At 46.0% G+C, this 25,767-nt stretch overlaps 1 protein-coding gene across 1 annotated transcript in view; it reads left to right on the top strand.

Annotated features, from left to right (window-relative positions):
* The window catches only part of LOC120064811 (dihydropyridine-sensitive L-type skeletal muscle calcium channel subunit alpha-1-like), a 49,175-nt gene that overhangs the window by 10,818 nt on the left and 12,590 nt on the right, over positions 1-25,767 (top strand). Inside the window, exons 7-20 of the mRNA XM_039015410.1 lie at positions 11,046-11,149; positions 11,250-11,395; positions 11,517-11,598; positions 11,738-11,898; positions 17,369-17,594; positions 17,900-18,107; positions 18,479-18,599; positions 18,805-19,019; positions 19,241-19,310; positions 19,423-19,555; positions 21,735-21,864; positions 22,152-22,211; positions 22,870-22,976; positions 23,128-23,215. Coding sequence (XP_038871338.1) covers positions 11,046-11,149; positions 11,250-11,395; positions 11,517-11,598; positions 11,738-11,898; positions 17,369-17,594; positions 17,900-18,107; positions 18,479-18,599; positions 18,805-19,019; positions 19,241-19,310; positions 19,423-19,555; positions 21,735-21,864; positions 22,152-22,211; positions 22,870-22,976; positions 23,128-23,215 — 1,851 coding nt within the window. The remainder of the gene's footprint in view (positions 1-11,045; positions 11,150-11,249; positions 11,396-11,516; positions 11,599-11,737; positions 11,899-17,368; positions 17,595-17,899; positions 18,108-18,478; positions 18,600-18,804; positions 19,020-19,240; positions 19,311-19,422; positions 19,556-21,734; positions 21,865-22,151; positions 22,212-22,869; positions 22,977-23,127; positions 23,216-25,767) is intronic.

The raw sequence follows: 25,767 nt of genomic DNA, 5'->3' as shown, positions 1-25,767 counted from the left end.
TTGTATGTGCATGGTAACAACAACATAACTTAAAAGAATAGAGAAACCCGCACACTGCTCTTGCTAGTATCACTCTTTTTTTATTGACGGTTACCTATCGGCCTCATGGCATTCGTCAAAAGCTCTGAGGAAATCCAAGAGGCCAACACATAAGCTTAAATAAAAAACAGTGATACTAGCAAGAGCAGTATGCAGGTTTATCGTTTCTTTTAAGTTGCCTCAGTTAATGTAGCCCATATCTGTACTATCACTCTGTCTCATGTCTGTCTCTCCATCTCTCTCTCTCTCTTTAAGTGCATGCTGGGAGTGTTTTGTAGTTAAGAGGCCGTGTGGAGGGCTCTGTCCTTACTTATTTTCTTGATTCTTTCCTTAGTCTTTTCTTTAAATTTTTATTTTCTATGGTGTTGTTTCAATGCACTGTTAGCTTAGCGGTACCCACTGTTTTTATTTTTCAAAGTTAGGGAAGAGGAAGAGGACAGAGTTTTAGTTTCCTGGGGATTTGAATGGTGTGGTATGCGCGATGGCTTCGCAGCCTAGCGCAGAGGAAACGCTGTCGTTACGTCAGGTGTGTCCTGATATTGGAGTTAAGGTGGAGGAGGTTCTGCTCGCGGTCCGCGAACAGGCAGGAGCTGAATTTATACATTCCGCATCCAGAATGAACAAAGCTGTGGTTGTGTTCATGAAAATAGTACATTTGGTGGGTAGTGCCGATTTCTCCTCTTTCGACTAGGGTGGTAGTTGCAAATCTGCCTCCATTTATTATGGATGATCAAATCCGGAAAGAGCTGAGTTGGTTTTGTAAGTTTGCTAGGGGTTTTCGTGTACTGTCGGCAGGTTTTCATGCAGATGCTGTTAAGCACGTTGTTTCATTCCGGAGGCAAGTATTCATGTTTCTGAATAACAATGAGCAACAGTTAAACATGCATTTTTAAAGTGAGGCATGGGGAGGAGCTCTACGTGGAGTTTGCCAGCACAGAGTGTGCGGATTGGCCAGTGTTTTGAGTGTGCGGATTTGCCAGTGTTTTGAGTGTGCGGATTTGCCAGTGTTTTGAGTGTGGGGATTTGGGGCAAAAAGGCACATAAAGGCTGTAGACAAGGTGAGGGCACAAGCGCCAGTGGGGGAAATCAAGGTCAACGTGCAGGGGGGAATGAGACGCAGGCAGCAGAGGCTGGGCCTAGTCATACTATAGATGGTGGTGTAAATCAGGCTGGGTCTAGTCATGCTATGGATGGTGGTGTAGATGAGGCTTGGCCTACTCATGCTTTAGATTGTGGTGTAGATCAGGCTGGGTCTAGTCAGGCTATAGATGGTGGTGTAGATGAGGCTGGGTCTAGTCAGGCTATGGATGGTGGTGTAGATGAGGCTGGGTCTAGTCAGGCTATGGATGGTGCTGTAGATGAGGCTGGGTCTAGTCAGGCTATGGATGGTGGTGTAGATGAGGCTGGGTCTAGTCAGGCTATAGATGGTGGTGTAGATCAGGCTGGGTCTAGTCAGGCTATGGATGGTAGTGTAGATGAGGCTGGGTCTAGTCAGGCTATGGATGGTGGTGTAGATGAGGCTGGTTCTAGTCAGGCTATGGATGGTGGTGTAGATCAGGCTGGGTCTAGTCAGGCTATGGATGGTGGTGTAGATGAGGCTGGGTCTAGTCATGCTATGGATGGTGGTGTAGATGAGACTGGGTCTAGTCAGGCTATGGATGGTGGTGTAGATGAGGCTGGGTCTAGTCAGGCTATGGATGGTGGTGTAGATGAGACTGGGTCTAGTCAGGCTATGAATGGTGGTGTAGATGAGACTGGGTCTAGTCAGGCTATGGATGGTGGTGTAGATCAGGCTGGGTCTAGTCAGGCTATGGATGGTGGTGTAGATCAGGCTGGGTCTAGTCAGGCTATAGATGGTGGTGTAGATCAGGCTGGGTCTAGTCAGGCTATAGATGGTGGTGTAGATGAGACTGGGTCTAGTCAGGTTATGGAGGGTGGTGTAGATGAGGCTGGGTCTAGTCAGGTTATGGAGGGTGGTGTAGATGAGACTGGGTCTAGTCAGGTTATGGAGGGTGGTGTAGATGAGGCTGGGTCTAGTCAGGTTATGGAGGGTGGTGTAGATGAGGCTGGGTCTAGTCAGGTTATGGAGGGTGGTGTAGATGAGGCTGGGTCTAGTCAGGCTATGGATGGTGGTGTAGATCAGGCTGGGTCTAGTCATGCTATGGATGGTGGTGTAGATCAGGCTGGGTCTAGTCAGGCTATGAATGGTGGTGTAGATGAGACTGGGTCTAGTCAGGTTATGGAGGGTGGTGTAGATGAGGCTGGGTCTAGTCAGGCTATGGATGGTGGTGTAGATGAGGCTGGGTCTAGTCATGCTATGGATGGTGGTGTAGATGAGACTGGGTCTAGTCAGGTTATGCTAGTGGATGAGGAGAGTATAGTGGGGAAGTGCAAGCAACTGGGGTGGTGGAGGAGGATGTCAAGCCGAAGAGGAAAAATGGAGAGAAGAAAGGTGGGAGGGGAGAGGCTGATGTGGTCAAAGGCACTAAGGAACCTTTGCCTGGAGCTGGGGGGAGGCCCCGACTAGAGAGAAAGGGCAGGTGGTCAGAATGGGAGATGGAGATGAGGAGGTGGAAGGTGAGTCTGAGGAATAGGACGATGAGGAGGCTTTCTTTTCAGACTCTTCCTCAATGGGTCCAGAGCTGACAGCCTGTCAGGCAGAGGTGTCAAAGTACACGATGAGGGAACTGTCAAGGTTCCTGAATGAGACTGAAGGGAAAAACGTTAATCTTGAAGCTTTTTTTGCGATCCGGGAAAGTTTATAAGGTCAGTACAACACGCTATGAAAAATGAGGGGCATGGTATCCTCTTACCAAGGAAACATTTTAGGTTGAGGAAGTGGGTCACAACCGTGCGTAAGGGTCAACCTTCAGATGCTATTGAGATGAATAGTTTTTTTCTGGCACTGGGGCTTTTTGAGGTTTGTTATTTGTCTCTTTCATTGCTGGCCTTTCTCCCACTTATGGAGACTCTTCGGGGAGGCTCGCTTAATTTAAATGGCGCCAGAGATACAGGAAAGAGAAGTTTGTTGGGTGAATAGGTAAAACCAAAACAAGTACAGGTGTTGTTTCTGCAGAAGACTCATAGTGATGCGATGAATGAAGTCAATTGGGGGCTCTGGTAGAAAAGGGCAAGTGTGCTGAGTCGTGGAACAAATGTTAGTGCAGGGGTGGCAGTCCTTTTTGCACCGGGTATGGTGGTAAAAATGTGCTCCTCAAAGGAGGTGTGTAGGGGTAGACTGCTTGTAGTAAAAGCAGACATTAACAACAGGGGTTTTGTCCTTATAAATGTGCATGCACCTAGCACAGGGAGAGAGGGGGAGTGTCAGACAGGAAATCTCACAGGTAGCGCCTGAGGAGACGCTGGTGGTAAGCGTGGACTGGAACTGTATGATGGATTTTAGGAAAGATAGAAATGGGGAGGAGTCTCATTCAGGCTCAGTGGGGTGTTAAGGGACATCATTAAAAACCTCTACAGGATCAGTGTCCTCCTCGTGGGACTGTTGAGCTAACGTAGCCTAATGTGAGAAGCATGAGGTTGTAAGAAACAAACAAAAAAATCCTAGAACATAGACATATCTGATGTGAGCAGAAAGCTTGAATTCTTGTTAATCTAACTGCACTGTCCAATTTACAGTAGCTATTACAGTGAAAAAATACCATGCTATTGTTTGAGGAGGGTGCACAATTATGAACTTGAAAATGTATTAATAAACCATTTAGGCATATTTGGGCAGTCTTGATACAACATTTTGAACAGATATGCAATGGTTCATTAGATCAGTCTAAAACTTTGCACATACACTGATGCCATCTAGTGGCCAAATCTAAATTGCACCTGGGCTGGAATAATACATTATGGCCTTTCTCTTGCATTTCAAAGATGATGGTATTATCTTTTACCAGATCTAATGTGTTATATTCTCCTACATTAATTTCACATTTCCACAAACTTCAAAGTGTTTCCTTTCAAATGGTATCAATAATATGCATATCCTTGCCTCAGGTCCTGAGCTACAGGCAGTTAGATTTGGGTATGTCATTTTAGGTGAAAATTGAAAAAAAGGGTCAGAATCTTTAGAGGTTGCAGTTTGACCTAGTGGATGTTTGGAGAACTAAACATCCCAACACAAGACAGTATACATGGGTGAAGGTCTTTGGAGCTAGGGTGAGTGCAGCCCGACTAGAGCATGTCCAGAAATCAGAGCAATAGGCTGTTGGGCACTACCATTCTCCCGGTGGGTTTTACGGATCGCCACATAACCATGGCTCGGCTGTCTATTTCACCAGGGCCTCGGCTGGAATCCTATTGGAAGTTTAATGTAAAGCTCTTACAAGATGCCATGGTGTTTTTTGCTCAGGTTTCCAGACTTTTTGTGAAAGGTGGGGGCAGCAAAGAGAGTAGTATGAATCTTTGAGTCAATGGTCGGATGTGAGAAAAGTCCAAATTCTGCTTTTCTGTTAAAATTATACAGCTCTCTCATCCTCAGAGGCCAGGAAAGTATTGGGGGAACTCGAGCGTAGTATCAGTGAAGTGGAGGTAGAGATGGTGGGGCAAGGCAATGTAGGCCTCCAGGCTAATTTAGCTGAATTACGTAGGGACCTGGGCAGTTTTTGCCAGGCATATTGTGTACCGGGATGCTCAATCACGGACAACTTGTTCTTAATCAGGGACATGTTGGACTTGTCGAGAGTTTCTGATGTGAACGTTGGACTGGTCTCTTTAGACCAAGAGAAGGCTTTTGATAGAGTGACCATGAGTATCTGTTCAATGTGATGTCTGTGTTTGGGGAAAGGTTTTTAGCTTGTGTGAAGATGTTGTATGCTGGGGCGTCATGTATGGTCAAGGTGGAAGGGGGGCTCAGTAGGCCAGTCTGGGTGAGGCAGGGCATTAGACAAGGATGCCCTCTATCGGGCAAATGCAGCTGTGATGGTCAGTGATGGGCAGGATATGCAGGCACTAGAGACTAGTCTGAAGGTGTACGAGGGAGCTTCTTCAGCTAAGATGAACTGGGGCAAGAGCAAAGCTCTGTTATGGGGGGTATGGAGGGTTAGTGCCTCCCCTCTGCTTCCAGGGGGTTTGCAGTGGGGCTGTGAAGGGCTTAACATTTTGGGGGTGTACCTGGGCTCGGAGATGTGGGTCAGGAAGAACTGGTTGGGGCTGTCACAGGCAGTGGTGTTAAGACTGGCCAGGTGGAGGTGGCTCCTGTCCCAAGTGTCATATAGAGGGAGGGTGCTGATAATCAACAACCTGGTGGCATCCTCCCTATGGCATACACTGGCTGTCCACAACCCCGGTGGATTTTTTTTCTGGTTGGGTCATCACTGGCTGAGGGAGGCAGTGTTGTACATGTCCGTCCACAAAGGAGGACAGGGTCTGGTGGAACTGGAGAGCAGGGTGGCTGCATTCTGACTAAAGGCGGCGCAGAGGCTGCTGTACCATACTGATGTCAGCTGGAGGGAACCAGCATGCACGCTGCTGAGGAGTGCTGGCGGATTAGGGTTGGACCGGCAGCTGTTCCTCATGAGGCTGTAGAGTCTGAGTACAGCAGGTCTCTCTGATTTTTACTCTGCAGTGCTGAGGGCCTGGCAGCTGCTAAGGCCCGCACGAGAAGGGGATGTGGAGCCTGGGCTGTGGGAGGAGCCTATCTTCCACAATCCAGCCATCCTTTTGAGATCGGTTCAATCGGCCACCCTGCAGAAGCGACTGATGGCAGCGGGTTTACTAAGGCTGGGTGACCTGCGACTACTGGGGGAAGAGGGGTGGGAAATCCCGGAAGTCGTGGCACAATAAACAGGATTAACATCTCTTAGGCTGCTGGAGAGATTCATGGGTGAGGTCCAGGAGGCACTGTTTGAGTCGGTAAGGGGGGTGTTTGAGCGGCCAACGGGGGAGGGGTCACCAATGTTTCCACAGCTGCAGGTGACGGCAGAGACTGGGGACTAGTAAGGGGTTATAAAGGACTTTAACACTCCGAGCCTGGGGGAGTTTGAGGGGGTGGGAGGTAAAGCCCTCTACAACCTTTGTATTAAGGTGAGGAACATTAGGAGCCTAACAGGAGTGAAGGGACATCAGTGGCAGGGGTATGTGTGGCGGAGAGTATGGTGGTTTTTAGATGGAGGGGGCTCTACAAACTCCCAGTACCAAAGAGGTCAGGGCCACTAAAAGCTGGTTGGCACGGGTCGACCCGGGAGTCGGACAAGGATGTTCTTTCTGTGTTATGAGTGAAACTGTGATTCGTGTGTTTTCTGTGTGCGCCAGGTTAATGCCATTAATGTCTCTGTTGGGATGTCTGTATGAGAGGTTGGGGGTGGGTCTTACTGTTGGAATGTTTATAATGGGGTACAAGTATTCAAATAAGGAGAAGGCCAAATGTGTGTTGTTGAATTTTCTGTTTGCTCAGGCAAAGTTGGTGTCACACCCTGGCCTTAGTTATCTTTGTTTTCTTTATTATTTTAGTTAGGTCAGGGTGTGACATGGGGGATGTATGTGTTTTGTATTGTCTAGGGTTTTTTGTATGTTTATGGGGCAGTGTTCAGTCTAGGTGTATGTATGTCTATGGTTGCCTAGATTGGTTCTCAATTAGAGACAGCTGTCTATCGTTGTCTCTGATTGGGAACCATATTTAGGCAGCCATATTCATTAGGTAGTTGGTGGGTGATTGTCTATGTGTAGTGTTTAGTGTCAGCACTATTTGTTCTATAGCTTCACGTTTGTTGTTTTGTCTAGTTTGTATAGTGTTCGTTTCGTCTCGTCTTCAAATAAAGAAGATGTATTGTTATCACGCTGCGCCTTGGTCCTCCTCTCTTCAATGTTACGACGAACGTGACAGTTGGCTATTTGGCTAACAATGAGGAACAGGGTCGAATAGTAACAGACCCTTTATTGTTTAATGGGATGGTCTCTGCAGGCCATCCCATTTGAGTGGTGATGAGTTTTCAATGAAATTTGTATGTAGTGTATCATTAAAGAAAGACAAAATGTCCAAAAATATTTCCTTCTCTCTCAATTCAATTTCAATTTAAGGGCTTTATTGGCATGGGAAACATATGTTAACATTGCTTAAGCAAGTGAAGTAGATAATAAACAAAATTGAAATAAACAATACAAATGAACAGTAAACACCCACAAAGTTCCAAAATAATAAAGACATTTCAAGTGTCATATTATGTGCAAATAGTTGAACTACAAAACGGAAGATAAATAAACATAAATATGGTTTATATTTACAATGGCCTTTGTTATTCACTGGTTGACCTTTTCTTGTGGCAACAGGTCACACATCTTGCTGCTGTGATGGCACACTGTGGTATTTCACCCAATAGATATGGGAGTTTATCGAAATTGGGTTTGTTTTCAGATTCTTTGTGGGTCTGTGTAATCTGAGGGAAATATGTGCCTCTAACATGGTCATACATTTGGCAGGAGGTTATGAAGTGCAGCTCAGTTTCCACCTCATTTTGTGGGCAGCCTGTCTTCTCCTGAGAGCCAACTCTACCTATGGCAGCCTTTCTTAATAGCAAGGCTATGCTCACTGAGTCAAAGCTTTCCTTAAGTTTGGGTCAGCCACAGTGGTCAGGTATTCTGACACTGTGTGCTCTCTGTTTAGGGCCAAATAGCATTCTAGTTTGCTCAGTTTTTTTTGTTAATTCTTTCCAATATGTCAAGTAATTATCTTTTTGTTTTCTCGTGATTTGGTTGGGTCAAGTTGTGTTGCTGTCCTGGGGCTCTGTGGGGTCTGTTTGTGTTTGTGAACAGAGCCCAAGGACCAGCTTGCTTAGTGGATCATCTCTCTGTAGGTGATGGCGTTGTTATGGAAGGTTTGGGAATCGCTTCCTTCTAGGTGGTTGTAGAATTTAATGGCTCTTTTCTGGATTTTGATAATTAAGGGGTATCGGCCTAATTCTGCTCTGCATGCATTATTTGGTGTTTTACGTTGTACACAGAGGATATTTTTGCTGAATTCTGCATGCAGAGTCTCAATTTGGTGTTTGTCCCATTTTGTGAATTCTTGGTTGGTGAGCGGACCCCAGACCTCACAACCATAAAGGGCAATGTGTTCTATAACTGATTCAAGTATTTTTAGCCAGATCCTAATTGCTATGTCGAATGTTATGTTCCTTTTGATGGCATAGAAGGCCCTTCTTGCCTTGTCTCTCAGATCGTTCATAACTTTGTGGAAGTTACCTGTGGCGCTGATGTTTAGGTCGAGGTATGTATCGTTTTTAGTGTGCTCTAGGCCAACGCTGTCTAGATGACATAACACATATGGAATCATGTAGTAACCATAAAAGTGTTAAACAAATCAAAATATATTGTTCTTAACTGACTTGCCCAGCTAAATAAAGGTTAAATAAAAATAAAACAAGTCTCTCAGCCTGTACTTGGTAAGGATCTGTCTCTGCTTCGTATCTCTGACAGAGTAATGATAATCAGCCAATTCATATTCTCTGTTTAGGGCCAGATAACAATTTAGTCGGCTTTGGGATTTTGTTTTGTTTTTCCGATTTTGTAAATATGAGTCCTTTGATTGGTTCATGATTTTGTTTATTTGTTTATTTTTTTTGAAGCAATGCTGGTGTCAGCTTGGTTGGTTAGGTCCAACACCAGCTGACTGAGAGGGCTCGTTTCTGGGCTCAGCTCTAGGGTTTGAAGTGCTTTAAATTGGAGACTTGAATTTGGACTTCAATTTAGGTGTGGCCAACATTTTAGTTTTTTTCATTACCACTGGAAAGCGGCCCAATTCTGCCCAACCTGCATTAGTTGGTGTATTTCTCAGGACTTTTCCGACAGAATTCTGCATGTAGGGCTTCAATTGGATGTTTGTCCCACATTTTAAAGTCCAGTTTATTGAGTGGCTCCAAAACTTCACTTCTGTAAAGAGCTATTGGTAGGATTCCGCTGTGAAATATTTTGGTCCAAATTCTAATTGGGATGATGATTTTGAATAATTTCATTTTTATTGCACACGATGCTCTGCAGGCTTTTTCTTTGAGTGCATTCACTGCCATATTAAAGTTTCCCGATGCACATATGGTCAGACCAAAGTATGAGTCATTTTTAGTGTGTTCAATTATGATGTTGTCCAAGGTGAGTTATTTTTTTATTTTTTTACTGCCAGGGTCCAATTATGTCAATATTGCTCTGAAATAGTAAGGTTGTAACGGTTGTTCTCCTCCTCGTCTGAGGAGGAGCATGGATTGGACCAAAACGCAGCTGGTGATGAATACATGTTGATTTATTAAACAAGACGAACACGAAGCACACTTGAATAACTACAAAACAACAAAACGACGTAGACAGACCTGAACATGAGAACTTATAGAACACAAAGAACGCACGAACAGGAACCGACTAAAACAAATGAAACAGTCCCGTGTGGTAACAACACTGACACGGAAGACAATCACCCACAAACAGACGGTGTGAACAGCCTACCTTTATATGGTTCTCAATCAGAGGAAACGTCAAACACCTGCCCCTGATTGAGAACCATATAAGGCTAATTACCAATGAACCTAAACATAGAAACACATAACATAGACTGCCCACCCAGCTCACGTCCTGACCAACTAAACAAAGCTAAACAAAGGAAAATAAGGTCAGGAACGTGACAAAGGTTCTGTTGAAGACCTTTGGTTGGTGAAAGACGAACCAAATCATCAGCATATAGCAGATATGTTCCTCTGTGTCAAATAGTGTGATTCCTGGGGCTGCAGAATGGTACAACATGTCTGCTAATCAATTGATATAAATGTTGAAAAGGTTTGGACTCAAACTGCAGCCTTGTCTCACACCTCGACATTGCAAAAATAATAATGTTCTTTGGTTTTGGATTTTTATTGCACACATGTTTTCTGTGTACATACATTTTATTAAGTCATACACTTTACTACCAAGCCAACTTTGGAGAATTTTGAAGAATAGACCTTCGTGCCAAATAGAATCAAATGCTTTTTTAAAGTCAATAAAGCAAGCAAAGATTTTTCCCTCTTTTTTTCGGTGGATGTGTTTATTAATTAGTGTGTGTAAGGCGTATATATGGAAAGTAGTGCGATGGTTGGGGAGAAAGTCAATCTGACATTTACTTATTGCATTTTTTCTTGAAGAAAGGTTTTAATTCTTGACTTCAAAATGCTTTCCCAAGTTGCTGTTTATGCAAATTCCCCTGTAATTATCGAGGTCTGATTTGTCTCCACTTTTGTGGATAGGGGAAATGAGCCTCTGGTTCCAGACATCAGGAAAGCAGCCAGAAGTTAGTACCATGTTGAACAATTTAAGCACAGCATTTTGCAACTCACATATGCTGTTTTTCAGCATTTAATTTCTGATGTTATCTTGACAACAGGCCTTCTTTGGTTTTATAGATTTTAGCTTTTCATTTAGTTATTGTTGGGTTATTGGGTAATCTAATGGATTTTGGTTGTTTTTAATGACTTATTCAAGGATGTTAAACATTACTTAAATTTCTAATTGGGTATGCTGTAAGTCTTTTTGTGGGATGTTTTTGTACAGATTATCAAAATAAGTTTTCCAAATTCATTCATCTTGTATGGCTAATTCTTGTGGCTTTGCTCTGCTTAAATTGTTCCACATGTCCCACAACTGATGTTGTTCAATTGCGTTTTCAATTTCAACAAGTGTCTTGCTGTTATAATTCAATGTCTTGCATTTCAGTGTATGTTTATACTGTTTCAGAGTTTCAAACTATTCCTAGCTTAGCTCTGGGTTATTTTGCTGCTTATGTTTTTCATTTGACATTTGTCTTAGATTGTTTTACATTCGGTATCAAAATGTTTTTTGCTTCTAATGTTTTCTTTGTTTTTTTCTCTCTCTCTCTCTCTCTCTCTCTCTCTCTCTCTCTCTCTCTCTCTCTCTCTCTCTCTCTCTCTCTCTCGCTCTCTCTCTCTCTCTCTCTCTCTCTCTCTCTCTCTCTCTCTCTCTCTCTTCCCCCGTCTCTCCATCTCTCTTTCTCTCTCCCCCATCTCTCTATCTCCGTCTCCCAGGTGAATGATGCTATTGGTATGGAGTGGCCATGGATGTATTTTCTGACTCTCATCTTGGTTGGCTCCTTCTTTGTGCTCAACCTGGTCCTGGGCGTGCTCAGTGGGTAAGTGGAGACACCACACACACATCACCTGGTCTGTCTCTCTTTCTCCTCCATTTCTCTCATTTTTATATTTTCTCTATCTCTCTTTTACCTCCGTCAGTGAATTCACTAAGGAGCGAGAAAAGGGCAAGGCGCGCGGAGAGTACACAGAGATGAGGGAGACCCAGCAGCTGGATGAGGATGTGAAGGGCTACATGGAGTGGATCACACAGGCCGAAGTCATGGACGCCGACGGGGAGGGACAGGGTACTTATGGCTTCCTAACCCTATCACCAACACACAACAGGATCAATTAGAATAGAAGAGTACAATATGAGTCAGCCCTTATCAAACACCATGCAGTGACATCAGTGTCTCTTGTCCCAAGGCCTGCTACCCCTGGAAGATGGAGAATCTGAGGCAGGGAGTCTAAAGGACATGGACACCATGCAAAAAATTATGTACTACTAGTAAGTACACCAACACCTGCCTCTGACTGGGACAACACTCAGGTGTCTTGATGAAAGGAAAACAGACCTCATGAGTCTGACACATCTCCTAACATGACATCTCTTCATCTCCTCCTCTCCCTCATCTCTCACTGTTCAGCAAGCTGGCTCGTAAATGGAACGTTTTCTTCCGGCGTAAGTGTCTTGTGTATGTGAAGTCCCGTATGTTCTACTGGTGGGTGATCCTTCTGGTGTTTCTGAACACGCTGGCCATCGCTACTGAACACCACAAGCAGTCCCAGCAACTCACTGAGTGGCAAGGTCAGTATCTACACATATCTATAGCATATCTACACACATGTTTTTATTTTATATTTACCTTTATTTAACTAGGCAAGTCAGTTATAACAAATTCTTATTTTCAATGACGGCCTAGGAACAGTGGGTTAACTGCCTTGTTTAGGGGCAGAATGACAGATTTGTACCTTGTCAGCTCAGGGATTTGATCTTGCAACCTTTCGGTTACTAGTCCAACTCTCTAAATACTAGGTTACCTGCCGCCCCACACAAATCTATAGCGTGTCTACACATATCTACATCTACACATATCTATAGAATAAACTCACGAGTGGCAAGGTCAGTATCTACACAAATCTACAGCATATCTATCAAATAAACTAACTGGTGGCAAGGTCACTATCTACACATATCTATAGCATATCTACACATATCTACAGTATGTCTATAGAATAAACTGATATACATGTAACTGAGTTAGGAGTGTGCCGTAAGCTTACTCTACAACTAGCTTAAAATGTCACCAATGTAGCTAGCGAATTGGATCCTTTTCTATAGCTCAATTGCTTGGTATCTTGTCAAAGAAGGCGGTCACGTGTGTTTGCGATTAGAGGATCACTAGTTCAAGCCTGGTACGGGACAGGGACATTGGAGGAAGCTATACTGTTAGTGTCACATTAGCCTCACCAAATTTTATTAGTCACATACGCCAAATACAACAGGTGTTCACCTTACAGTGAAATGCTTACTTACAAGCCCCTAACTAACAATGCAGTTAAAAAAAATACGGGTAAGAGTAAGAAATAAAAGTAACAAGTAATTAAAGAGCAGCAGTAAAATAACAATAGCCAGACTATATACAGGGGGTACCGGTACAGAGTCAATGTGCGGGGGCACCGGATAGTTGAGGTAATATGTACATGTAGGTAGAGTTATTAAAGTGACTATGCATAAATGATAACAACAGAGAGTAGCAGCGGTGTAAAAGGCCTTCCTCTGACACCGTCTGGTATAGAGTGTGGTACCCTATACCCCAGTGATGTACTGGGCTGTTTGCACTACCCTCTGTAGTGCCTTGCGGTCGGAGGCCGAGCAGTTGCCATACCAGGCAGGGATGCAACCAGTCAGGATGCTCTCGATGGTGCAGCTGTAGAACCTTTTGAGGATCTGAAGACCCATGCCAAATCTTTTCAGTCTCCTGAGGGGGAATAGGTTTTGTCGTGCCCTCTTCACGACTGTCTTGGTGTGCTTGGACCATGTTAGTTTGTTGGTGATATGGACACCAAGGAACTTGAAGCTCTCAACCTGCTCCACTGCAGCCCCATCGATGAGAATGGGGGCGTGCTCGGTCCTCTTTTTCCTGTAGTCCACAATCATCTCCTTTGTCTTGATCACGTTGAGGGCGAGGTTGTTGTCCTGGCACCACACGGCCAGGTCTCTGACCTCCTCCCTATAGGCTGTCTCGTTGTTGTCCGTGATCAGGCCTACTACTGTTGTGTCATCGGCAAACTTAATGGAGTCGTGCCTGGCCGTGCAGTCATGAGTGAAAAGGGAGTACAGGAGGGGACTGAGCACGCACCCCTGAGGGGCCCCTGTGTTGAGGATCAGCGTGGCAGATGTATTGTCACCTACCCTTACCACCAGGTGGCGGCCCGTCAGGAAGTCCAGAATCCAGTTGCCGAGGGAGGTGTTTAGTCCCAGGTTCCTTAGCTTATTGATGAGCTTTGAGGGCACTATGGTGTTGATACGCTGAGCTGTGGTCAATGAATAGCATTCTCACATAGGTGTTCCTTTCGTCCAGGTGGGAAAGGGCAGTGTGGAGTGCAATAGAGATTGCGTCATCTGTGGATCTGTTGGGGCAGTATGCAAATTGGAGTAGGTCTAGGGTTTCTGGGATAATGGTGTTGATGTGAGCCATGACCAGCCTTTCGAAGCACTTCATGGCTACAGACGTGAGTGCTACGGGTCGTTAGTCGTTTAGGCGGGTTACCTTAGTGTTCTTGGGCACAGGCACTATGGTGGTCTGCTTGAAACATGTTGGTATTACAGACTCGGACAGGGAGAGGTTGAAAATGTCAGTGAAGACACTTGCCAGGTGGTCAGCGCATGTTCGCAGTGCACGTCCTGGTAATCTGTCTGGCCCTGCGGCCTTGTGAATGTTGACCTGTTTAAAGGTCTTACTCACATCGGCTGCGGAGAGCGTAATCACATAGTCTTCCAGAACAGCTGGTGCTCTCATGCATGTTTCAGTGTTATTTGCCTTGAACCGAGCATAGAAGTAGTTTAGCTCATCTGGTAGGCTCGTGTCACTGGGCAGCTCCGGGTGTGCTTCTCTTTGTAGTCTGTAATGGCTTGCAAGCCCTGCCACATCCGACGAGCGTCAGAGCCGGTGTAGTATGATTCGATCTTAGTCCTGTATTGACGCTTTGCCTGTTTGATGGTTTGTCGGAGGGCATAGCGGGATTTCTTATAAGTGACCGGGTTAGAGTCCTGCTCCTTAAAGGTGGCAGCTCTAGCCTTTAGCTCAGTGCAGATGTTGCCTGTAATCCATGGCTTCTGGTTGGGGTATATACGTACAGTCACTGTGGGGACGACGTCATCGATGCACTTATTGATGAAGCCAATGACTGATGTGGTGTTCTCCTAAATGCCATTGGAGGAATCCCAGAACATATTCCAGTCTGTGCTAGCAAAACAGTCCTGTAGCTTAGCATCTGTTTCATCTGACCACTTTTTTTTATTGATCACTGGTGCTTCCTGCTTGTAAGCAGGAATCAGGAGGATAGATTTATGGTCAGATTTGCCAAATGGAGGGCGAGGGAGAGCTTTGTATGCATCTCTGTGTGTGGAGGAAAGATATTCCAGAGTTTTTTTACCTCTGGTTGCACATTTAACATGCTGATAGAAATTTGGTAAAACGGATTTAAGTTTCCCTGCATTAAAGTCACCGTCTACTAGGAGCGCCGCATCTGGGTGAGCGTTTTCTTGTTTGCTTATGGTGGAATACAGTTCATTCAATGCTGTCTTGGTGCCAGCCTCTGACTGAGGTGGTATCTAAGCAGCTACGAAAAATACAGTGTGGTGGTGTCTACAGTTTATCATGAGATACTCTACGTCAGGTGAGCAATAGCTCGAGACTTCCTTAGATATCGTGCGCCAGCTGTTATTTACAAAAATACATAGTCCACAGCCCCTTGTCTTACCAGACGCCGCTGTTCTATCCTGCCGGTACAGCGTATAACCAGCCAGCTGTATGTTGATAGTGTCGTCGTTCAGCTACGACTCTGTGAAGCATAAGATGTTACAGTTTTGAATGTCCCGTTGGTAGATTAATCTTCCGCATAGGTCATCTATTTTATTCTCCAAAGATTGCACGTTAGCAGAATGGAAGGAGGTGGGGGTTTATTCGATCGCCTACGAATTCTCAGAAGGCAGCCCACCCTCCGGCCCCTTTTTCTCCACGCCCTCTTCACACAAATCACTCGGTTGGGGGCACGTAAAACGTCTGCCTTCTTCTCCGGCGTCATCTTATGGTTGAGCTTCCCTGAGAAGCCTCACCTTTGGTATGAAAGCCTGTGGAAGTTCTTGTCAGAAAAAGGCTAGAAGAAGGTGGAGTGTATTCAAGCCGTTTGCCCCTCCCCACAATTGGAATAACCACCTTCAAAACAGAGGCGGAGATTCCAAACTGAAAGCCAATAATTTTCACTTGTGCCCACGTGGGGTAGTCATTTCAACCAAATTATATATTATTTGTGAAAAATGTACATCTACTCACAGCCAATCAGCCTGCAGCAACTGGCAATAGCGCTCCACTCATACCTACTATTCCTTTATCAACTTCCCTCTGGAGAACAACGTAAGCGAGGCCTGGAAGCCGAGGCTAGCATCACACTGAAGTTGGTTTCATATACACAGCATCTAACATGTGTGGTTGTCTCTGACATGACTAACACATTCAGTAATTCTCTCTCTTTATCTCTCTCTCTCCCTGCCTCTTCTTCTCTCTCACTGCCTCTCCTTCTCTCTCCCTGCCTCTTCTTCTCTCTCCCTGCCTCTCCTTCTCTCTCCCTGCCTCTCCTTCTCTCTCCCTGCCTCTTCTCCTCTCTCCCGCCTCTTCTTCTCTCTCCCTGCCTCTTCTCCTCTCTCACTGCCTCTCCTTCTCTCTCCCTGCCTCTTCTCCTCTCTCCCTGCCTCTCCTTCTCTCTCCCTGCCTCTCCTTCTCTCTCCCTGCCTCTCCTTCTCTCTCCCTGCCTCTTCTTCTCTCTCCCTGCCTCTCCTTCTCTCTCCCTGCCTCTTCTTCTCTCTCACTGCCTCTCCTTCTCTCTCCCTGCCTCTCCTTCTCTCTCTCTGCCTCTTCTTCTCTCCCCCTGCCTCTCCTTCTCTCTCCCTGCCACTCCTTCTCTCTCCCTGCCTCTCCTTCTCTCTCCCTGCCTCTCCTTCTCTCTCCCTGCCTCTCCTTCTCTCTCCCTGCCTCTTCTTCTCTCTCCCTGCCTCTCCTTCTCTCTCCCTGCCTCTTCTTCTCTCTCACTGCCTCTCCTTCTCTCTACCTGCCTCTCCTTCTCTCTCCCTGCCTCTTCTTCTCTCTCCCTGCCTCTCCTTCTCTCTCCCTGCCTCTCCTTCTCTCTCACTGCCTCTCCTTCTCTCTCCCTGCCTCTCCTTCTCTCTCCCTGCCTCTCCTTCTCTCTCCCTGCCTCTTCTTCTCTCTCCCTGCCTCTCCTTCTCTCTCCCTGCCTCTTCTTCTCTCTCACTGCCTCTCCTTCTCTCTCCCTGCCTCTTCTTCTCTCTCCCTGCCTCTCCTTCTCTCTCCCTGCCTCTCCTTCTCTCTCCCTGCCTCTCCTTCTCTCTCCCTGCCTCTTCTCCTCTCTCCCGCCTCTTCTTCTCTCTCCCTGCCTCTTCTCCTCTCTCACTGCCTCTCCTTCTCTCTCCCTGCCTCTTCTCCTCTCTCCCTGCCTCTCCTTCTCTCTCCCTGCATCTCCTTCTCTCTCCCTGCCTCTCCTTCTCTCTCACTGCCTCTCCGTCTCTCTCCCTGCCTCGTCTTCTCTCTCCCTGCCTCTCCTTCTCTCTCCCTGCCTCTCCTTCTCTCTCCCTGCCTCTCCTTCTCTCTCCCTGCCTCTTCTCCTCTCTCCCGCCTCTTCTTCTCTCTCCCTGCCTCTCCTTCTCTCTCCCTGCCTCTCCTTCTCTCTCCCTGCCTCTCCTTCTCTCTCCCTGCCTCTCCTTCTCTCTCCCTGCCTCTCCTTCTCTCTCCCTGCCTCTTCTCCTCTCTCCCGCCTCTTCTTCTCTCTCCCTGCCTCTCCTTCTCTCTCCCTGCCTCTTCTTCTCTCTCACTTCCTCTCCTTCTCTCTCCCTGCATCTCCTTCTCTCTCCATGCCTCTTCTTCTCTCTCCCTGCCTCTCCTTCTCTCTCACTGCCTCTCCTTCTCTCTCCCTGCCTCTTCTCCTCTCTCACTGCCTCTCCTTCTCTCTCCCTGCCTCTCCTTCTCTCTCCCCCCTCCCAGACACTGCCAACAAGGTTCTGCTGTCTCTGTTTGCCATTGAGATGTTTATAAAGCTGTATGCTCTGGGCCTCCAGCAATACTTCATGTCTCTGTTCAACCGCTTCGACTGCTTCGTGGTCTCCACCGGCATTCTGGAACTCATTCTGGTCCGCATGGACGTCATGACCGTCACGGGCATCTCCGTGCTGCGCTGCATACGACTGCTAAGGCTGCTCAAAGTCACCAAGTAAGACTTTTACAATAGGCTGCATTTGGTTTTCAGGTGTGTTAGTGATGGACTGGACCAAAAGCCTGCACACACCATGGCTCTCCAGATTGTTCCAGTTAATTTATTGATACGTTGATTAATTGTGTCTTACATCCTCATCCCCCAGAGGGCAATAGCTAATCAGGAAGTAGGTAACACCCCCCCCCCCTCCTCTCTCTCTCTCTCTCTCTCTCTCTCTCTCTCTCTCTCTCTCTCTCTCTCTCTCTCTCTCTCTCTCTCTCTCTCTCTCTCTCTCTTTCTCTGTGTGTGTGTGTGTGTTTCAGGTACTGGACATCTCTCAGTAACCTGGTGGTATCCCTGCTGAACTCCACAAAGTCCATTGCCTGCCTGCTCCTCCTCCTCTTCCTCTTCATCGTCATCTTCTCTCTGCTGGGCATGCAGGTGTTCGGGGGAAAATTCAACTTCCCCAACCAGCTCAAACCCCGCAGCACCTTCGACAGCTTCCCCCAGGCCCTCATCAGTGTCTTCCAGGTAGGGAGGAATACACATACAATCATCATTATAACACAATTAGCGCACAATGTGGGAAAGATGATATGACCATCTGGAGGCGTATATGAAGCTGTATGATATGTAAATGTTGGACATTAGAGCTTGCTTTTTGTTTGATTCCCTCTGGAAAAGGCTAATAATTTCTCTCTCTCTCTCTCTCTCTCTCTCTCTCTCTCTCTCTCTCTCTCTCCCTCCCTCTCCCTCTCTCTCTCTCTCTCTCTCTCCCTCTCCCTCTCTCTCCCTCTCTCTCTCTCTCTCTCTCTCTCCCTCTCCCTCTCCCTCTCCCTCTCTCTCTCTCTCGCTCTCTCTCGCTCACTCTCTCTCTCTCCCTCACTCTGTCTCTCTGATAGATCCTGACGGGGGAGGACTGGAACGCTGTGATGTATGATGGCATCATGGCGCATGGCGGTCCCACAATGCCCGGGATCCTCGTCAGCATCTACTTCATCATCCTCTTTGTCTGCGGAAACTGTATCCTGTGTGTGTGTGTGTGTATGTCTGTGTGCTGAGTGTCTGTGTTGAGTCTGCACACATGAATTGCTAGTCTAAACTAAAACCAACCAAACTCAGTCCAACCCCTCTATTAGACAGAAATCTGACTGACCTACTGTCCTTGGGTAAATAAGTGTCTCTCTTCCTTTGCCTACCGTAATTACCTTTGACCCTTAGCCCTCAGACATCCTGCTGAATGTGTTCCTGGCCATCGCCGTGGACAACCTGGCGGAGGCCGAGAGTCTGACCATGGCCCAGAAGGAGAAGTCTGAGGAGAAGAAACGCAAGAAGCTGCTCAGGGCTAACATGCCTGACAAGGCAACAGAGGAGAAGGCACTCCTGGCCAAGAAGTTGGCAGCAGAGAGGGCTAAAATAGAGGGCATCCCTACTACAGCCAAGGTCAGGGCCCATGAGATCATAATATAATGATTATTATAAGGACATGGAGAACCTGATCCTAGATCAGAGCTCCTACTTTGAGATGCTTTATGAATACAGGCCCCGATATTTCACACTGTCAACTACTGTCCACAGACAGACCTGCCCCACGGTGGACATCCGTGTAGCCGGTGGGATTACAACCCATGCTCCCTCTAATAAAAATGTTGTTTATGTCACAGCTGAAAGTAGACGAGTTTGAGTCCAACGTGAATGAGATCAAGGACCCCTTCCCCCCTGCTGACTTCCCTGGTATATCCCACTATCTCACACACCTCTGGGCACATCCATGCAATGGAATCTGGATCTAACAGAATTCAGAATTTAGAACGTGTCACGTTCTTCTGTTCTTTCTGTCATCCAGGCGATGATGAGGAGGAAGAGCCTGATATCCCTGACACCCCGAGGCCCCGGCCAATGGCAGACCTGCAGCTGAAGGAGGAGGTGGTACCGATTCCAGAGGCCAGCTCCTTCTACATCTTCAGCCCTGAGAACAAGTAATGATCATGATGTTGATGATGATGGTGATGATGATTATGATGATGGTGATGGTGATGATGTTGATGTTGATGATGATTGTGATGATGTTGATGATGGTGATGATGATTATGTTGATGATGATGTTGATGATGATGATGATGGTGATTATTATTATGATGATGGTGATGATGATTGTGATGATGGTGATGATGATGATTATGTTGATGATGATGATGATGGTGTTGATGTTGATGATGATGGTGATGATGTTGATGATGAATGAATTAGGATGGTGATGATGGTGATGTCGTGTCTTTGACTATGCCAGATTAATTGCTATGACATGCTATTCTATAAAATAATTTCTCCGTAATTAATATTACCTGATTGAACTAATCATGTAAATATGAATTAACTAGAGAGGGACACCACGAAAGAATATTTATAGAGCTGTTATCTTTCGAATAAACTCTTAAAGATTTAGTAAGATTTTACATCCATAACAGTCACATTAATCGTCATTTTATTCAGTCTCATCTGAAAGTTGTAAGTCCTTGATTATCTGCAAGAATCCTGGCTAACAAGTTGAATCAGCAATACAAAATTGGGTTTAATTATTTATTTACTAAATACCTAACTAATCACACAGAATCACACATATACAATTAAATCATAACTTGATCACAAATTACGTCATACAGAAAAACGTCCCTAGCGGGCAGAATAGATATGACAGCTTGTTACACAAAGGGAAGGGGCTGAGTCCTAGTGAAAGAGCGGGAGACTGGAACATAGGCGAGCTGTGCTATCGTAAATACAGTATCTTATGCATTCTAAATTACCGCCCATTTGAAGAGGAAAATGCAATACATATTTACTCTGAGCTGCGCTTCAGTAGGTTGGTGGTAGATGGACCGTGTCGCCAACCCGAGTCCTCTGTCCTTTGAAGAATGTCTCTGGTAGGTCACGGGATACGTTGTGTGTAGTAGACGGGATACTTGGACTGTCCTTCCTAACCTGCGTTTAGCTGTTGCTAACTCAACGGCTAGGAGATATCACTTCTGTAGTGAATACGAGTTCAAAGTTCATACCATTCACAACCAAAGTCCATGCTGCTGTTGGCTTAGTTCTGTAGTTATTATCTGAACCATTCTGACACCGGATCGTCATCCTAGCGTACCCGGAACAGAAAGTTATATTTTTGTCCATGGCTTTTATAGTGGAGGGAGAGGGGTGTGTCTGAAAAGTTTATAACCCATGCCTCTTCACAGGGGCGGGCCACTGTGAGCAGAGGAACACTTATGAAAGTCCAGATCTCTCATTTGGAAGCTAAAATTACATTTCACCTCTTCACAAATAATGTCATATTCAAACATTTGAATTAAACAACAATTCCATGTGAATTCGATACCTCTGACGTTTAGACTTTCCACAGTAGAGTTTATGTCATTCTATCATTGATGAGAATGTGTCAGAGGGCAACCGAACTGACATAATATACCTTAAGTACCACCGCATATGTTCAGTTGGTCAGATTACCAGAATATAGTTAATTTCCCCCAACTTCTGATGTTACCCAGAATCTCTATGTTAACCCATGGGTTTCCTTATGTCACATCAGTTATAGTAGGGAGAGAGAAAAAAGGGGGAAAGAGGTATTTATGACTGTCATAAACCTACCCCCAACCCAACGTCATGACAGTGATGATGACATTGATTAATGAATTATGATGGTGGTGATGATGATGATGATGATGAATGAATTATGATGGTGATGATGACATTGATTAATGAATTATGATGGTGGTGATGATGATGATGATGATGAATGAATTATGATGGTGATGATGACATTGATGAATGAATTATGATGGTGGTGATGATGATGATGATGATGAATGAATTAGAATGGTGATGATGATGATGATGAATGAATTAGGATGGTGATGATGTTGATGATGACATTGATGAATGAATTATGATGGTGGTGATGATGATGATGATGATGAATGAATTAGAATGGTGATGATGATGATGATGATGAATGAATTAGGATGGTGATGATGGTGATGATAACGATGATGAGGAATGGATAATGATGTTGGTATTATGAGGTTATTTTAGCCTCCTTAATTGACTGTCAGTTACTCAGTATAGAAGTCTGCAGCCTGTGATGTAAACTGTGTCCCCCTCCAGGTTCCGTAAGCTGTGCCACCGCATCATCAACGCCACCACCTTCACCAACACCATCCTCCTCTTCATCCTCCTCAGCAGCATCTCCCTAGCCGCCGAGGACCCCATCGACCCCATGTCCTTCAGGAACCAGGTGCCCACAGATATGCCTGCTGTATCATTCACCCCCTTATCTCAAATCATTTTTTTGCAGTAAAGAAAGCAGAAAGGGATAGAATTTTGACAACATAACTGGCACAAAGGGGTTTCTCTACTTTATTGCTCTGTATTGTATGATGAAAGTAAATAAAGCATCACTGTCTTAGTGTACACAGACTGCCTTACCTAGACTATAAGGAGGTCTACACTAGAGATTCTGCAAAAGGACTCTGGTACACTGATACTGCTCTGAGATGATGTTGCCCTGTCTCTGCTGTGTAGGTGCTGGCCTCCGCTGACGTCGTCTTCACGTCAGTATTCACCGTGGAAGTTGTCCTCAAGGTAACCAGGCACGGCTTGTCTCTTCCACTACTAGTATAGTTGTACTGATTACATGAAAAAGTACATTTACATTACCAAGTAATGGGTTAACCTTTTACTGCAGTGGACTAAATCAGGGTCACACAGAGTGTTTCTTGGTAGTCTTAAACAAATCCACTGAAACTAAAATATACACCTCACACACATGGTTCTGGGCTTTAAAGAAAGAGGACACCTGTACCATGTCAGATATAGAGTTTAAATGTATCCAGTGTTGAGTTTGCATCCCAATGTTACACTTTATATACATAGACCAAACTGTTTGGCATACAAACACCGGATTTTCATCGTAAAAAAGAAATGCATCATTATTAATTATGAAATTCAGAAAAATATGAATAACATTCCGCCCATGAGGCCAAAGAGGGTGTTTTCGGTCATTGACCCCAGGAAAGGGCTACACACTTAAATTGTTAATGTGACAAACTCTCTCGACAATATGTTACATCCACTTTTGCAGCACTTTATGTATTTTTTATCGTGCACTGCAGCAGAGTTCTACAGTATATGTTTTCACATGAGTAGCTGTGGTTCATGTGGGTTCATGGTTTGTTGCTTTGAGAGGGTTTATGTGTCAACCAATCTCATCAAGTCAGTATCCATCCCTCCTCTCCCCTAGATGACCGTATATGGAGCCATAATGCACCCTGGCTCCTTCTGCCGGAACTCCTTTAATATTCTGGATCTGATAGTTGTCACCGTATCCCTCCTCTCCATGCTCATGGAGTAAGTAGTCCCTGGGAATGTAAAATGTCATTGCACTCCTGTGACAACTGAATCTACAGTGCTCGATATAACATTCAGTTATGAGTGTGTGTCTTTCTCCAGGTAGAAATACAGATTATAGACAAGCAAATGTTGTGCCTGCCCTATCTAGGTCCAGTGCTATCTCTGTGGTGAAGATCCTCAGGGTGTTAAGGGTGCTGAGGCCCCTAAGGGCCATCAACAGGGCTGAGGGCCTCAAGGTGAGCTTACCAGTGCACTTCTCCTGTCCCCCTGTCCTCCTGTCCCTCTGTCCCTCTGTCCCTCTGTCCCTCTGTCCCTCTGTCCTCCTGTACCCCTGTCCCTCTGTCCCTCTGTCCCCCTGTCCCTCTGTCCCCCTGTCCTCCTGTCCCTCTGTCCCTCTGTCCCCCTGTCCTCCTGTACCCCTGTCCCTCTGTCCCCATGTCCTCCTGTCCCTCTGTCCCGCTGTCCTCCTGTACCCCTGTCCCTCTGTCCCCCTGTCCTCCTGTCCCTCTGTCCCTCTGTCCTCCTGTACCCCTGTCCCTCTGTCCTCCTGTCCCTCTGTCCTCCTGTCCCTCTGTCCCTCTGTCCTCCTGTCCCTCTGTCCTCCTGTACCCCTGTACCCCTGTACCCCTGTCCCTCTGTCCCCCTGTCCTCCTGTACCCCTGTCCTCCTGTCCCTCTGTCCTCCTGTCCTACTGTCCTACTGTCTACCCCTCACTTATCCCCATCACAACTCTACTCCTCTACTCTACTCCTCTACACCTCTACTCTACTCCTCTACACCTCTACTCTACTCCTCTACACCTCTACTCTACTCCTCTACACCTCTACACCTCTACACCTCTACTCTACTCCTCTACACCTCTACTCCTCTACTCCCCTACTCCTTTACACCTCTACTCCTCTACTCCTTTACACCTCTACTCCTCTACTCTACTCCTCTACTCCTCTACACCTCTACTCTCTACACCTCTACTCCTCTACACCTCTACTCTACTCCTCTACACCTCTACTCTACTCCTCTACACCTCTACTCCTCTACTCTACTCCTCTACTCTACTCCTCTACACCTCTACTCCTCTACTCCTCTACACCTCTACACCTCTACTCCTCTAGACCTCTACTCTACTCCTCTACACCTCTACTCTACTCCTCTAGACCTCTACTCTACTCCTCTACACCTCTACTCTACTCCTCTACACCTCTACTCCTCTACACCTCTAATCTACTCCTCTACTCCTCTACTCCTCTACTCCTCTACACCTCTACACCTCTACTCCTCTACTCCTCTACTCCTCTACTCCTCTACTCTACTCCTCTACTCCTCTACTCCTCTACTCCTCTACACCTCTACTCCTCTACACCTCTACACCTCTACTCCTCTACTCTACTCCTCTACTCCTCTACTCTACTCCTCTACTCCTCTACTCTACTCCTCTACTCCTCTACTCCTCTACTCCTCTACACCTCTACTCCTCTACTCTACTCCTCTACTCCTCTACTCTACTCCTCTACTCCTCTACTCCTCTACACCTCTACTCCTCTACTCTACTCCTCTACTCCTCTACTCTACTCCTCTACTCCTCTACACCTCTACTCCTCTACACCTCTACTCCTCTACACCTCTACTCATCTACTCTACTCCTCTACTCCTCTACTCTACTCCTCTACTCCTCTACTACTCTACACCTCTACTCCTCTACACCTCTACTCCTCTACACCTCTACACCTTTACTCCTCTACTCCTCTACTCCTCTACACCTCTACACCTCTACTCCTCTACTCTACTCCTCTACTCCTCTACTACTCTACACCTCTACTCCTCTACTCCTCTACACCTCTACTCCTCTACTCTACTCCTCTACTCCTCTACTACTCTACACCTCTACTCCTCTACTCCTCTACACCTTTACTCCTCTACTCCTCTACTCCTCTACTACTCTACTCCTCTACTCCTCTACTCCTCTACTCCTCTACACCTCTACTCCTCTACACCTCTACTCCTCTACTCCTCTACACCTCTACTCCTCTACACCTCTACTCCTCTACACCTCTACTCCTCTACACCTTTACTCCTCTACTCCTTTACACCTCTACTCCTCTACTCCTCTACTCCTCTACACCTCTACACCTCTACACCTTTACTCCTCTACTCCTTTACACCTCTACTCCTCTACTCCTCTACACCTCTACACCTCTACTCCTCTACTCCTCTACACCTCTACTCCTCTACTCCTCTACACCTCTACTCCTCTACACCTCTACACCTCTACTCCTCTACACCTCTACTCCTCTACACCTCTACTCCTCTACACCTCTACACCTCTACTCCTCTACACCTCTACTCCTCTACTCCTCTACACCTCTACTCCTCTACTCCTCTACACCTCTACACCTCTACTCCTCTACTCTACTCCTCTACTCCTCTACACCTCTACTCCTCTACACCTTTACTCCTCTACTCCTCTACTCCTCTACACCTCTACTCCTCTACTCCTCTACTCCTCTACTCCTCTACACCTCTACTCCTCTACACCTCTACTCCTCTACTCCTCTACACCTCTACACCTCTACTCCTCTACTCCTCTACACCTCTACTCCTCTACTCCTCTACTCCTCTACACCTCTACTCCTCTACACCTCTACTCCTCTACTCCTCTACACCTCTACTCCTCTACACCTCTACACCTCTACTCCTCTACACCTCTACTCCTCTACTCCTCTACACCTCTACACCTCTACTCCTCTACTCCTCTACACCTCTACTCCTCTACTCTACTCCTCTACTCCTC

Source organism: Salvelinus namaycush, chromosome 20 (genome assembly GCF_016432855.1).
Source record: "Salvelinus namaycush isolate Seneca chromosome 20, SaNama_1.0, whole genome shotgun sequence".
Lineage (NCBI taxonomy): Eukaryota > Metazoa > Chordata > Actinopteri > Salmoniformes > Salmonidae > Salvelinus > Salvelinus namaycush.
Note: the sequence above shows the minus strand (reverse complement) of the source record. Positions and strands in the feature narration are given on the sequence as shown.